Source organism: Manihot esculenta, chromosome 18, assembly GCF_001659605.2.
Source record: "Manihot esculenta cultivar AM560-2 chromosome 18, M.esculenta_v8, whole genome shotgun sequence".
In the NCBI taxonomy this organism is placed as follows: domain Eukaryota; kingdom Viridiplantae; phylum Streptophyta; class Magnoliopsida; order Malpighiales; family Euphorbiaceae; genus Manihot; species Manihot esculenta.
The window spans coordinates 22,560,069-22,576,300 of record NC_035178.2 but is presented as its reverse complement, the minus strand read 5'-3'; the positions used below and the strand labels follow the sequence as shown (position 1 = coordinate 22,576,300).

At 35.3% G+C, this 16,232-nt stretch overlaps 1 protein-coding gene across 1 annotated transcript; it reads right to left on the bottom strand.

Moving 5' to 3' along the window:
* Positions 1–4,149: 4,149 nt before the first annotated feature.
* Positions 4,150–7,075, bottom strand: LOC110606981 (ran-binding protein 1 homolog a). Its single transcript, XM_021746017.1, has 4 exons — positions 6,797–7,075; positions 6,564–6,715; positions 6,333–6,458; positions 4,150–4,780 (listed from the first exon to the last, which is right to left on the bottom strand). The coding sequence occupies exons 1-4, from the start codon at positions 6,949–6,951 to the stop codon at positions 4,560–4,562; spliced, it is 654 nt and encodes a 217-aa protein (XP_021601709.1). The 5' UTR covers positions 6,952–7,075; the 3' UTR covers positions 4,150–4,559.
* Positions 7,076–16,232: the final 9,157 nt, after the last annotated feature.

Below are 16,232 nucleotides of genomic sequence, written 5' to 3'. Positions count from 1 at the left end.
TATTTACATTTCATCCATACGGCTCGTACATAGAAGTGGGTCAAACTTCGCATGTGCCCACTTATGAAGATGATTTTCAAAGCCAATATATGTGATGGACACCATGGCCTTATTCTATATCTTATCAGTCATCTACTCTAATGCCTTACACATATGATCAAACTAGAGAAGAAGGCATGATTAACGCGTCGTTTGACTTCTTCTCTCTAATGTAAACACAAACTCCATCATAGTCTACTTTTTCTATATTCTCCTGGCAATCGCTTGATGATCCATCAAACTGATTGAATTTATTTAGTTTTAATTTTTCTGAGTTGTTTTTTCAATCCTTATTCAAGAGATTTTGAATTTACATCTCAAGATCTATTTGTTGAGAGAGTTTAAGATCTTGAAACTCTTTATTTAATTCTATTTATGGCAAACGATGATGTTGGGGATGCTAAGGAGGTCCAATAAAAGTCATTTTTTGATGAGAATTAATAAAATACAAGACATTTAGAGAAAAGGAGATAAAAACAGTGTGAAACAGGAGGTCATCTATATGTTTATCTATAAAAATGGGTTAACGATGTTATTTTAAATTTAATTTAATTTTATTTTAAATTTTATTAAATTTAGTTTAATTATTGTTACTATCAACATTAATTTATTAAATTAAATTTAGTTATATAATTAAACTAACATTAGATACAAAAATAATTACAAATAAAGTGGTTTACCTTGCATGTTTTCTGTTATTATTTTGATTATTGTTATTTCATTATAAATATTTAATGAATTTCAAAAGGTGAACGGTGAGTTAAGAAAATAGAATGATAATTGAACTTTAATCATTATTCATTATATTTATTAAACTTCAATTTATTTCAAAAAAAAAAAATCATCAATATTTATTTTTTTTGAAAGTTATTATTTTACATGGATTAAAATAATAATAAAAAAAATTTTTCTTTTTCTTTTTTTCTCTTTTTAGCTATTACAATTTCTTAATTTCCAAATTTTGAATTTTGCTTCCTGGAATGCGAGCCGAAACTCAAATATATTTTTTTTTAGTTTTTATATAATAATACAAAATATTAATAATATATATTTATTATTTTTAATTGTACAATTATTTTATTAGAAAATAATAATTATAAATTAATTATTAAATTATAATTTTTATAAATTTATTTATATATTTTTAATTAAAAAATATTTATTTAATTTTATAAAAAAATATTTGCAACCTAATCACTTAAATATGCAAAATAAATATAAAAAAATATATAGATATCATAAAATGTGAGAGTTGCACAATTTGTATTAGTATATTTTTTAAATTTAGTATAATTAAAAAAATATAAGTATATAAATTTTATAATATTAATGAAAGTTCAAGGACAACTGTTATTACAAATTCTTTTATAAAAGGTAACTTTTATAATTAAAGATAATATTAAAGTGTTTTTTTTAAATAATTTAAAGTAGATAATTTTATAATATTTTTAATGAATTAAATTTTAATTAATTAAAAATAAATATATTTTTTAATTTTTTTATTAAAAAAATTAAAAAATTTAAATTAAATAATTTTTTTAAAAAATAAAAGGTCTCATTCTTCACTTTTTTTTATGCTCCATCATCTAAACTTTTTTTGGACTTAGTATAATTTCAGCGAAGAAGTAAGAGAGATTCAGAGATTCTTTATAAGCCTATTTAAATAGTCAAAAAGATATTTGTTTTACTTTTTATCTTGGCGTGACAAATGAATTTTTTTATTATTATTTTAAATTGCATATATATTTCATCAAAAAATTTACTGAAATTTTTACCAAAATCTATTTAAGTGATTATTACATGCTTAAATGTTAGAATTTTTTTTTTAAAATAAATTAAAATTTTAGTGATTATAATAAATTAATAATTAAAATTCAGGGATTATAAATAAAAATTATTCTATAAAAATTAATAAATTAAAAAAATAAATTAGAAAGGTTAGGAAAAAATTAAAAATAATTATATTAAACAAAATTTGTAAAACATATTAAGAGAATATTTGTTAAAATATATTACATTTAACAAATATATTTAAAAAATTAAATAAATCAAGGCCTGGCAAGCAATATTTTTTAAAACAAAATTAAAAAATAAGTAAATCCTCTAATGTAAAATCTAACCGCTACATTGACAAATTTTTATTTGATAAATAAATTATGGAGCACAAAAATTCATTTAATTTTTTTTTAACACCGAAAGTACAAAAAACTCTCAAAGTTAAAATATATTACTTTTAACAAATATATTTTTAAAAAATCAAGGCCTGGCAAGCAATATTTAAAAAAAAAATAAAAAAATAAGTAAAATCCTCTAGTGTAAAATCTAACAGCCTACAGAGTCAAATTTCTATTTGATAAATAAATTATCAAAGAGCACAAAAATCCATTTAAATTTTGTTTTGAGAGATTTATAATTTAATTTCTGAATATTGGCATTATTAATAAATTAGTCCCTATATTTTTAAAAATATATTAAAACGTCATTTCATCCTATTTTCCGTTAAAATCATATAAGAAAAGAGAAAGAAAATTTTTAAAATTTAATTTTATTTTCAAATAAAATCCCTTATTTAATCCTTAGATATTGCTATTATTAACAAATTAGTCTCTATATTTTTAAAAATTTATTAAAATTTTTTTATCTATTTTTATATTTATTAAAACGTTCTTATCATTTTTTTCTGTCAATGAAATAACCCTTATCTTTTCTCATATCTATTAAAACGTTCTTATAGTTTCTTTCCGTCAACAAAATAATCCCTCCTCATTGTTTTTTTTTTTGTCAATGAAATTGTCCCTCCCTATATTTTTTAAAATATATTAAAACGTTCTTATCTTTTCTCATATATATTAAAACGTCTTTATCGTTTCGTTTTGTCAACAAAATAGTCCCTATCTTTTCTTACATCTATTAAAACGTCCATATCGTTTCTTTTCGTCAACAAAATAGTCCCTCCTCCTTCTCCTCCTCCTCCTCAAAAAAGAAAAAAAAAATGATGAAGAAAAAGAGAAAAAAGAAGAAAAAGAAGAAGCAGAAGAACCACCACTAAGAAGAAGAAGAAGCGAAAGCAAAAGAACCTCTTCCTCCTCAAAAAAGAAGAAAAAGATGATAAAGGAGAAGAAGAAGAAAAAGAAGATGATGATGGAGAAGAAGAAAAAGAAACAAAAGAAGAAGCAGAATAAGAAGAATTGATAAAGAAGAACGAGGAAGAGGAGGAAAAAAATGAAGATAATTTGATCTTTTACTATATTTTTAACGGCAAAAATAGACATAAGATCTATTTCGTTAACAGGGAAAAAAAATAAAAACGTTTTAATAAGTTTTTAAAAATATAAAAACTGACTTGTTAATAATACCAATACTCAGAAATTAAATTATAAATCTCCCTTTTCTTTTCTTTTTAACACCAAAAGTACAAAAATCTCCCATATATTGTGCTGTGCCCTTTAAGAGTTGTAAAAAATGCTACCAAAGCATTGGTAGAGAAAATGAAAAAGACAAAAAAAAAAAAGAGATCTTTAACCAACGGTACACTGCTTGGACGGAGACGACATAAATGACATTAAGGGAAATTCCCTCTCCTTCCTTTTACCTTTACCTTTACCTTTCGGTTAGCAGCTCCACGGATTGAAGAACGCCATCAAAACCACAAAAACCCACATGCTCTCAATTGTGTCGTTTGAACCGAAAAAACAAAAAAAAAAAAAAAAAAAAAAAAAAACTCAAATTTATGATCCATTTGCAGTTTCCCATGCGATGGATTATATCAGGCTATGAAATGGAAGACGATGGCAATCTCTATGGCGATGTAAAGAATAAGAAAAAGGAGAGACGTAGATTAGGTTAGGCAGCATGGGTTTGCATTACGTGTTTTTTTTTTTTAACAAAAAAAAAGTTAACAAAAATAATTTATTTTTCATAACAAGAAGTAAAATTAATATTTCGTCCATAACAATATAATATTATATTGTCGCAAGACTAACCTGAACTTGCAGCCTCATGAAATAAGTATAGAGGCGTAGTTGTCCTTCCACCTTCTACATGCATACCTTTCTATCTTGCAAGTTTCTCATGCATCGCCAAAACATATCCAAGTAAATGATAAACAAATTGCAACAGAAAAAAAAATGATTGACAATAGCACACAAATTTCAGTAAACCCAAGCACCAATCCAGACTCTACACAATCCAGGAACTTATAACCCAGCAAAACTATTCTTTTCTTCTTCCCCCCTTTTCCATCCCGCAGCGCATTTGACTCGGCATCAATTAAATAAAAAGTTTTACCGCAAAATCCTAGTAGAACTAATCCTTTCCAGATAGTAAGCCTCAACATGCAAATGACCCAAAGTTCTGAATAATGCAGACAGACTAAAAATGCAGAATGCATGGACCCAACACCATTCCCACCCTCAAACCGAGTCCAAATATCAGCTACATCTACGTGAACAAACCACAAATGGCGCGAGAAATAGGTAGACAACCAGTCTCATTATATTTCCAAGTATGAACCAATATTCTCAAGTTGAGGAAGGAGGCTCCTTAACTTTATCCTCTGCATCAGTCTTCTTTGCCTCCTCAGCTGCAGCTGGCACCTTTTCACCAGCAGTCTCCTTAGTTTTCTTTTCTTCAACGCTCAACTTCCCAAGGGCATCAGCAGCAGCAGTTGCATCTTTATTTTCCTCTTTTGGTTTTTGGGATTCAGCTACTTCTTGAAACGTTTCCATAAATGTCTTGCAATCTGATCAAGGCAAACCATTAAACATTTGTACCAACAGAAGGGAGACTATTACGGCAATGAATAAGTAACCACATAGCAAAGGCGGTATAAGTCTCGCTACCTTCTAAATGAAGAAAGTGACATTTCAAATGTCAATTATCAATAAAGAAAGGAATCCTACTTTGTCCACATGGCCATGTTAACTTTTTTCTACCACTCAAAATTCATAGAATCTATTTGAGTAACTAAAATGGTTAGCAAGTTCAAATTCTTGCATGGAAGTGATATAAAGTAATCTCAACCAAACTCTAATCCCCCCCCCCCTCCCCCCAAACCCAAAAAAAAGGAAGTAAGATCACAAATGAATCTGAACTATGACAGTGTGCACATTATTTCATTTTCAAAAATACCAACTAGGAAGCTTGTAAATGTATCAAACCCAAAGTGGAAGCAACAAACAATAAGAAATACAACTTTCTAGCAACTAACCATCATATGTTACTTCTTGATGATTAATTTTCTAATGAACAGGCACATGCCAACCAACGAAGCTTAAGGTTGACTGACTGGGGATATTAACAAGGCCTAGCTTCATCCATGGGTACCAAACATTTGATTAAATTTTAAAATGATGACTATTTCATTTGTACAGTTGTTTCACTAGATCAATTAGCTAAGTCACTGCAAAATTTATGCAAATTTTTAATGATGATAAAAAGTACAAATATTTTAGCCTATGGAACCAGATTAGAAAAATTTTACATAATTATAATGTCGAAAGTATGGTTATAATTTTATTTTTCACCTCCCATTCAAATGACATTGTGCAAATAAAGTAGTTGATTTTAACACACCAAAGCCTGTCAATACCAATATATTTTTTCATACAAACATATATAATTGGGTATTGAAAATAAATCTATGCTTTTGTTAGAAGAATTACGAAGATTTAATCTGGACAACAATGACTGCAAAATTTTCTTCTGCCACTTCATTAAGATCATTGGATTATACTTCTATTTTAATTCCAAAAGGAAACATTGATATAAAAAAAATTATTATACAATTTAATGTTCATGTGAACATGCCAAAAATAAAGCAAATGTTCTAGCACAATAATAAAAAGCATTCTGCCACTGTTCAGTAGTAATATTGTCAATATTTCCTATACGCATACATAGTTGCACATAATCCAATTAATTGAGAGAAAAAGAATAAGATTGCAAAATCTATGAATTATCAAAGTCCAAGTTCATTAACCACACGGTAACAAGAGTTGCTTTCCTTCTTCCTTAACAATTAAGGTTTAGTTAGGCCTATGAGTAATGCCACAAAATTAGAGGGAATAGAACACTATAAAAACATAAGCTAATGGGAAAAATTGAAGCATATTTTAGATAATATAACATTTATAATGAAGATCACTAATTGTTTTGAAGATACCATGCATAATCCAGAATATTTGAACATTATAAATCCAAGACGCGTATCATATAGAAGCATTCAATCATTTCAAATTAAGCATTGAAATATCTGTTAATAATAGTCTACAAGAAGAATTAAGCGAACTCACTCTCAACTGATGCAAAACGGATGCAAAAAAGTTCATCCTTCAATTCACCATCAGCGAAATCAGCAGCGTGCCACACACACGACTTGTCATTTCCAGCGTGCTCCTGCACTGACATCGATGGAAGTACTGAAAAAAAAAAACCAAAAACATAAGACAAAGATTCAAAACCAAGCCAGAAAAGAAAGGCGATGGAAAACAAAATCAACGAACTAAGGATGCATAAGAACTGACCGAGGTGATTGGCGCAGATCTTGAGAGTCTTAGATTGCCTCATAACAAGGCGTACCTTTCCTGTCTCCTTGTGCTTTAACAACTTAACTGTACCAGCGCCTCTCTCCTTCCACTGGTTCCCATCCTTATCGAATCGATAGAGCTTGGATTTCCTTCAAATTAGAACAAAAGACAAAACATTAAAACACCATAGAGTCACTGATAAGGGATGAAATTAGGGAAAATATTATTACAGATCGAGAATGGGATCTTCGTTCTCTTCACCGGTGTTGACGGCGACCTCCTCTAACTTGACAATCGGAGCGACATGAGCTCCAGTGTCCTCGTCCTCGGCTGCAGGGGCATCATCGTCTTCTCTGTGATCGTGATCGGGCTCAGTGCTTGCCATTGTCGCGCTTGTTCGGAGTAGTTAGAGAGAGAAGAATAGGTTTTACGTGTAGGTATGGATAGTTTAACAGAGTGAGGAGAGGAAGTGAGAGAGAAACGAGGGCTTAGAGGCTGAGCTAGGTAAGGAGGTTTATATAGGGGCTGTGGAGCAGTAAAGTGAAGCCGACGCTTGCGTAAGGATCAGCCGAGTAGGTAAATAAACGGAAGCGTCAGGTTTACGCACAACCAAATGATCGTTACCAAGGGATGTAAAGAGCATTATGCAGGTAAAAATGAAAAGGAAAATTTATTATTTAATTCTTATATTATAAAAATTTTATCCGTTGACTGTTGATTTAAAAAAATACACTAAGATATTTTTAATATTTTAAAAGTTTTACCGATAACTCTGAAATTCAATGATTTAAAAATAAAAAACATGTAGTAAAAGGTGAATACTTTACTAGAATATCAGTTTGAATTTTTTTTTTTTTTTATAATATCAGATGGAGAGTACAAATCATTCTAATACGTATGTAACGACTATGAGAAATTTATATTTTTTCCTTTTTTTTTTTATAAAAAATATATTTTTCTTATTTTTTTAATTTTAAATCTAATTACGTCAGTTACAATATTATGTACATAATTGAAATATAACATGTGTGCTTTATCCGTACTAAATTTTTATAATGGGTAATCCATTACTTGATATTTAGCCGGATAAGAGGAAAATATCTTTTTAATTATATCCACCTATGTTATAAATTGTTACATTTGATATATTTTTCGGTAGAATTTATAATATAATTTTAAATTAATTCATAAACGGATTAAGCCTTATTTCAAGTCCACTAGGTTGATTTTTAAATGAAAAAGTATATGAGCGAAAGTTTTAGACTAATTTTCTTAAGTTATCAAGTTTTCCTTTACCACTTTCTTGATCAATTATGGTCAATGGGCACAGATAAATCTGAGGACTTTTTATTTACTATCTTTTTCATTATCTCCTCAAATTGAATAAAGACTTTTAAAGCTTCTTCTTTTTTTTTTTTTAATTTCGAATAGTCTTCCTTCTTGCTTAGGGTTATCTTATGCTTTCAATTTCACAAGTCCCTTGCATTTGCGAAATTTGTCTTCCTCTTCTCCATAGCTTCGATCCTATTTCTAACTAAGTTATATCACTATCTTCTAATAGCCCCTTTGGAATCTCCTGCAATAGAAGACATAATTTCCTTCATTACTCCCTCTTCTTACATCATCTTATTAAAAAGGTCTTATTGATACTAAAACGTTTAAGACTAGGGCTCCTTTTTGTAATAAGAGAATTGCTCTTTGTCATTCCAAGAATAGGAATTTAAGCAATGCTCAAAATGGGTGCTTCTTGTATTTTTTCTAAAATAATATTTTTATCCCTTAAAGCAATCCAAGGGGTTGAAATAGATTTTTAAAAGAAAATTAAAAATTAAAGGCATAAATTAAGGGAGTAGCAAGAAAGGAAAATGGATAATGAACACAAGGATTGATAGAGATTCAGTTATCTCAAACCACCTATGTCTTTTCCTCAAGATCCTCCTTGAGAGTTCAACTCTACTATTAAATCTTTTTTGAGTAAAAATTAAAACCTTTAACAATTTTAGAGCAAAATTCTTACTCTTTACAACCCATTTTCCTCACAAGAGTAAACTTATGCTTCATATCACACTCAATTAATAATTTCACTCAACAACATTCACTCTATCTCAAAAACATAAACCAATTACAATTCAAAACTATCTTTTAAGAAATTAAAGCTATGCTTTAAGGTTTAGAGAGAGAAAGAGAGTAAAAAGGTTAAATCTCAATAAATGTATATTTAAAAAATTGTTGTAACTTTTTTTTATAGGAAAAAGATATTATATTTATAGTTCTAATACAAATATGGCTGTTGAGGTTGTATTAAATATAAATAGAGTCATTTATGTATCAAAATAATCGTTATTTCGTGTTTAGAAAAACTCAAGTTCGACGGTCAAAAGTTATAGTTTGAGAGTCAAAACCTTTAGAGGTAAGAAAATAAAACCTTTTGAAAACTCAAGTTCCGCAACTTAAAGTCCCACTTTCGGCAGTTGAAAGTTGCGACTTTTGCTTCTGCTTCTCTTCTTTGCCACCTAAAGTCCATTTTAAAGGCATAAAAATCGTTCATTAAATTTTTTAAAAATCATAACTTAGCCTAAAAAATTTTGATTTTCAATATGTTTAAATCTTTATAACTTACATTTTAAGACCTTTTACTTTGTTGAAAAATAATTTCAAAAGCCCTCCATTTATAAAATTTCAATTTGGTCCTTTAAAAATTTATGGAGTAAAACTTAAGTTACAAACTTCTAAATTTTATTCTATATAAATTGTTGTAACCTATAATTTAAAATTTCTTGTTTGATAAAAAATATCTTAAAAAATACTCCATATGTCAAATTTTATTTTGGTCCCAAAAAAATTTCTTAAAAATATACCATATTTATAAGTTTTAGAATTTAAAACATGAACTTCAGCCAACACAACTAATTAATTGAAATTCACCGTGCATAAATTAAAAATTACATTTTTTCTCCATGATAATCTAAGATCTAGAAGAAGGTAGGGTTTTGATATGAGTGAGTGAGCTTAGCCTGAATGGTTCACGCCTTCCTCTTTTATTCCTTTTTCCCTTATCCTCTAGTGACGCAGAACCCCCACACTGTTACAGTGCCACCTATCGCTATCATATAGAGCCTTACGTACGGACGTACCTGCCTTCTCACCATCGTCAGGCGGCTATTTAATTCTCCTCTGGCGCTTTTGCTGATAGGGTCATGGCATAGCTGGGCCTGTTCCCCTACTAACTCATCATGTCAGATGAGCTGGGTCCCCCTTTGATGAGCCCGGGCCCCGGTCAGCCCGGCATGCTCGATTGTGGATTGGGTTGCGCGCTAATAATTTTCCTACCTCCAGAAGGAAAGGTCCTTCCCTTTTTGGCTGGGGGCCAGCTTGCATAGTGAGCTCTGATAGGTTTTAGCCTGGCTCTCCTACAAGGGCTCAACTACAGCCTGGGTATCAGTGACCCAGCGGTCATCAAGTGCCCCTTTACCTGCTCATTAGTTATTCCATGATTAATGAGGGGGTAAATCTCGAAGCCTCAATTATGTCTGCGCGGTCCTAGGAAGGCTCCTATCAAAATGTCTTTTCTCCGCCTTCATCCATTTCAAATTCGTATTCTCGACTTTGCTCTCGACTGTTCTTCTTGCTTTGCTCCCGACAACCCGTTCTCTCTTACCTTTGCAATCTCTGCTCTCATGTACGTCTTACTCTTCCCGATGCTGTGGATTTGATATCCTCCGTCACTCCCTCTTCCCTTTTCAATTTTTTCTCCAGCGAGTATATCGATACCTCCATCTATAGGATTAGGGCTCCTCTTCGCAGTGAGAGGATTGTTCTTTCCAACCTAGCTTCGACAGGCTTGCTAGACTCCCAATAGGGTTGTAGCTTGATTTTCTTTATTAAGCAACAATATTTTGGACTGACTGATAATATGCACAATTATGCAACTTTAATATTATAAAATATTTAGATATTGAGTTTGATTTCATTTAAAACAGATTGATTTGTTTAAACTTTGTTATCTTGGTAGGATTGGAGGATAACAAGAGAAAAATCCAATTTGGAATCCATATTCTGAGATAAAATGTGGCCACAATCAAATTCATAAAAGGATACTCTAGATGAGCTGTGTTATGGACTGCGTTATAGGCACAAACATACTTAACGAATAGAGCCAGCTTCAAATCCGGGAACCAAATAGATAACTCTTATCTGCCAAGCTGTACTCAATTTTGATTTTAGCTACTTGTATTTAGGTTAGGACTCTTAGCACTATAAAAAGGGGGCATTCTGATGTATCTGATAGATCATCTTATCTTTTATCTCCTATTCTTAGCCATGAACATGTGTGGCTAAATTCTTCTTTTCGGTTAAAGGATAATTAAAAGTTCCAGTTAAATAGGTTGTGAGATTTATGTGATTTTATAGTCCTCTCAATTATTGGTATTTATATTATTCCTGTGTTTATTGCTTATTATCATTATGTGGGTTGTTGCATTAAGGCGCCATTACTCAATTGATAGAATGGTAGATTGCTATTCAGTTAATTAAATCCGTAATTATTTAACTAAACTGAAATAGGTAGTGAATTAGGTTGCGTAAGGCCTTCCTAAGGAATAGTATAATCTAACTTAAATGAATCGAGCATCTCATGTTTGTTAGTTAGAATCAGGTCCTTTTAATTCTTATGCAATAATTGGATTAAATTCTAGGAGCGTCTCCTACAGTTGTCCAAGAGTTAGAGCTAGTTAACGAGCGTCTCTTAACTAGTTTAAAATTAAGAAATGATTGGATACCTGAAACGTCTTCGATATCTATAACTGGTTTATTAATCAAATTGAAATTATTTTGTATCTGTGATCAACTCATAAAAATTGGAGCTAAAATTATTCCTTTCACTGAATGTTTCTCATCTTGATTCTCTTTTTTAAATTTAAATTGGTTCTTCTTTTAAATTGATTTTATTTATTCCTCTATATTCAAAACCACCATTTTATTTTATTTTATTTCATTCAATAGAATTAATCTATTTAACCAGTCTCTGTGGGATCGACCCTGCTTACCATTATCATAAGTTTTATTTTAAAGTAGGATTTTTTTTTGGTGGTTTCGACTGTAACAGCCCGGACGTGAACCCCGGCACTGTTACCGTTCACGGCCCAGGGCTATCCCTCGCCTGGCCTCTTTGCCACCTCGGGCTTTCCACTGGCGTCGTGAACAGCTCTTAACATCCATTCACCCTCACGGGTTCCTGGCAGGATTTGTCCCCTTGGGTTCTTGCATCGAATGCATCCTTCCCCAAGTGGATTTGGCCCAAATTTCCCTTTGGAAATTAGGTCGCCTCCCCCACTACTCGAACCCTTGACCTCCCACTTTAAGGGAATAGTCTGGTGAGAGTGAGGAACAATTGGTACTCACTCTCACCAGACTATTCCCTTAAAGTGGGAGGTTAAGGGTTCGAGTAGTGGGGGAGGCGACCTAATTTCCAAAGGGAAATTTGGGCCAAATCCACTTGGGGAAGGATGCATTTGATGCAAGAACCCAAGGGGACAAATCCTGCTAGGAACCCGTGAGGGTGAATGGATGTTAAGAGCTGTTCACGATGCCAGTGGAAAGCCCGAGGTGGCAAAGAGGCCAGGCGAGGGATAGCCCTGGGCCGTGAACGGTAACAGTGCCGGGGTTCACGTCCGGGCTGTTACATAAAAAGGCGCCTTTAATGGAACAATTGGTACTCACTCTCACCAGACTATTCCCTTAAAGTGGGAGGTCAAGGGTTCGAGTAGTGGGGGAGGCGACCTAATTTCCTAAGGGAAATTTAGGCCAAATCCACTTGGGGAAGGATGCGATGCGAGAACCCAAGGGGACAAATCCTGCCAGGAACCCGTGAGGGTGAATGGATGTTAAGAGCTGTTCACGACGCCAGTGGAAAGCCCGAGGTGGCACAGGCCAGGCGAAGGATAGCCCTGGGCCGTGAACGGTAATAGTGCCGGTGAGAGGGCCGGGCTGTTACATCGACACCCATCACTGACTTTCCCTTTTATCCCCTTTTTCATTGAGGTTTTTACCCATTTCTATGCGACACCTTGCATGTTATCCCCAAATTCCATTCCCGAAACTACCGAAGAATTTCAACTTGTCTAGGAAGAGCATGAAGGCCATGCTGGAAGCCTTCAAGGCCGGCAAGTCCGTGGTGGACGTGACCCGGGAGGTCTTTTAGGTTGTCGCTCCTACTTCTGTAAGTCGAATTCCTGCCCCTGCTTTTGCCCGAGCCTTGACGCCTGTTGCCAGGGGCTCTTGTTCTGTAGCCTTAGAGGCTTCTGGTCTTGGTAAGGCGCCAACCTTGGCCAAGTCCTCGGTAGCCCCCAAGCGGACCTCTAAAGAGACCATTACCATCAGTGAATCTGCTAAGGGCAGTCGCTAGGGAGGTACTGAGATTGCTCCTCTGGACATCCAGCCCCTTCAAACTATGGCCTTCGTCGTGATTGGAGGGGCCACCGGCAAGCGGGTGTGGACCTCTAAGCCAACTTCTAAGGTTAGAGCTACAAAAAGGGCTTGGGTCGTGTATCCTGCTAAGACCGCGCCTCCCCCCTGCTGATAAAGGAAAAAGGGTTGCGAAGCTGCTATCTTCTGCCCCTAACAACGACTCCCTCAATGCTACCGAAGTGACTCCCGAGTCTGTGTCAGCTTATGTGGTTAAGATGCTGTGCGAGAAGATGTTCGGAGGGGTCTCCAATGTCTCTGATCCCCGCTTCCTTACTCTCGCCAACCATTTGGCCTGCTCTACCAAACAGCAAGTGGTCTTCCATTCACGATCTCGGGAGGACCTGAGAGATAGCCTGAGAGAGATGCTCCTCATGGTAAGTCATCTGATTTCCTTAAACATGTTTTTGTTTTTATCTCTTCTTAACTTTGTTTGGTGCCTTTCCTTGACAGGCGCTGGGCGTGTTCATGGAGATCGACACTCGAGATTAGTCCCTTCAGAGATTGATGGACCAACGCATCAATGAAGCGCACCGTGAGGAGAATATTGTGGCTACTGGAGAGGCCTGTGGGAACATCATCGAGCTTCGAAACCAGATCGAGGACCTCACCAAATGCTTAGGAGGTATGAGAGAAGAGGTTGGCAGGGCTTCTGAACAGGCTTTTGTGGCAGAGTCTCAGCGAGACGGAGCCTTAGTGCAGTTGTCTACTTTGGAGGAGTCTTGCCGCCAGTGTGATGGGGCTCAGGCTCAGTGCGATGAGGCTTTAGCCCATGCTGTTGTCCTCCAACAGGAGCTTAATAAATACGTCGATGACCTGAAAGGCATGGCCTTGGCAGCGGAGGAGTCTCGCCTTCAGCAACAACAACTTCGCCAAGAGGTTAGTGCTATGGAAGATAGATGTTCTGCCCTGTTGAAGGATGCTCGGGTTGCAAAGGATAGTGTAATACCTGGCTAGATTCAGACATCGGAATTCCTACCGTCCGGTGGAATTTGAGGATGTCAGAGGTCTCTGGAAGGGTACGAGAAAGTTTTCTCAAATGTTTTCAAGTGTTTTAAAGGTTTAGGGTAGAAAACGAGTTGAGTTTTGTGGAGAATTGGCCAAAGGAGTTTCTGTCATGTTCGGCCGCCGAAAGTGCCCAATGTTCGGCCCCCGAAGGTTATGTTCGGCCTCCGAAAGTTGCATGGTTTTGCATGCAGTTTCGGCAGCCGAAGCTGAGGTGGTCGGTTAGTTGTGCATGCTCCTCAGTCCGTGGTTTGGCCAGGTGTTCACCTCCAGATCATGACCAGAGGTTAGGCCACGTCTCCCTTGACTCATCTGCAAGCTTTTAAGCAGCTCATGCAGAGGGTTGCTCGTTTGCAAGAGAAAAGAGAGGTTTTGGTGGTTTGAAGCTTGTGAAGGGGATTTGGTGAGTTCAAGTTGTTCCTCTTCTAGTTTCAGGAGGTAAGAGAGGTCTTGATACTTGTTTTATGGTTTTAACAGCTTTTAAAGCGGTTACGGGTAGAGTTGTATGTTTCGGGTTTAGAGTTTAGTTTTGATGTGTTAATGGTGAAAGCATGATTATGTGTTGTGTTGGTTGTTTTGTTGGGGTTAATAGGTAGTTTGGGACCCCTTTGTGCATATACCAGAGTATATGTGAGTGAAGACGCTGAGTTATGCATGTTAGAGTGTGTTGGAGACGTTGTGCATGAGAGGAAGCAAGGTTCTACCTTCTGGAGAACCCAGCTTCGGCCGCCGAAGTGAAGATTCGGCTGCCGAACCCCTTGTGGAGGTAGTTTCGGCTGCCTAAGGTTGCCATGGACTTTCGGATCTGTCATGCACATTCGGCCGCCGAAGGTGCCGCCGAACATGCATGAGTTTCGGCTCTGGAGAGGACATTCGGCCGCCGAACCTGCTGCCGAATGTGTTCTGGCCAGCCTTCGTTTGCATGAGTTATGTGAGTAATTTTCAGAGGTTTAGAGGGGATTATGGGGATTTGTTTAAGAGTTATTCAAAGTATGTGTGACACCTCATTCGAGTCCATTTGTGTAGGATTGGACCCGAGAGTTCGAGGAGGTCATCAGAGTTAGAGATATCAGAGTCAGTACAGTATCTGCCAGAAGAGCAGAGGTGAGTGGAACTAAACTAAATCTTTTATCTTGAAAAATGACACGATTCTAGCATGATCCATGCATCATAAACTGCCATGTTATGTATTAGGTTGTATTGCATTAGAATTCACGAAGATGATGCATTGCATAAGATGTTGTTTATGTGGATGAATGTTGGATGATCCTTAGCCCTTGATAGAGCACAGAGTACATATAGAGAGTTATGGCATGAGGTAGCCATACCAGGTCGCCCCTGGATAGTTCAGGTCGCTCCTGGTACTATGAGATTGACAGTTTGACCTGACTCAGATAGAGAAGTCCAGGTGAGGCCTAATCGCCCCTGGCACAGTTGGCCTTGTGATAGAGCCAGGGAAGAGAAGTCCAGGTGAGGCCTAATCGCCCCTGGCAAGTTGGACATATTGTTATATGTATACACTGAAGGGCTATTGGTGACAAGTTCATCCTTTTGATGATATGTTGTGATGTGATGCATTTCATGAGAACATGTAATTAATGAACTGTTTTGCCTGTTCCTTCTCACTGGGCTGTAGTAGCTCATCCCACTCCCTTAACCCCAGTTTTACAGGTTCTGAGATAGCTATGGGAAGTCAAAGTCAGCAAGAGTACAGAGAACAGTGATGCATGAATGTATGTTTGTAATAGCATAGTGGACATGATGTAATTAAAAGATTAGTTGTCATGTAATGTATCGATATGTACTATCAGTTACTGGATAGACCTGTGCTTTCTCTAGTGTCGTGCCATAGTGTGATGTATGACTAATCCCTTTGTACATGCATCCTGTTTTACGTTTCTTGATGAGAAATGTGTGAGTTGGGCTTAACGTATGGCTTTGATGAGATACCAATGGGATGTGTTATAGATTAAAAGGGTTTCAATCCCTTGACCCACAGCAGATAGTAGTCCCTGGTATAGGCCCTGAGGGCCATTTCAGATTGACATATCTGAGTAGCAGCAGTTAAGCCTACAGAGTTTTACAGGATTGTTGAGTCAGTTTGTATCATGTATGGGATTATCAGGTACACAGAGAGTATAGTTGGCTGACTACGGGTCCCGGCGGCCTTAAGCCGATCTGGATCCTAGTGCTAGTGAT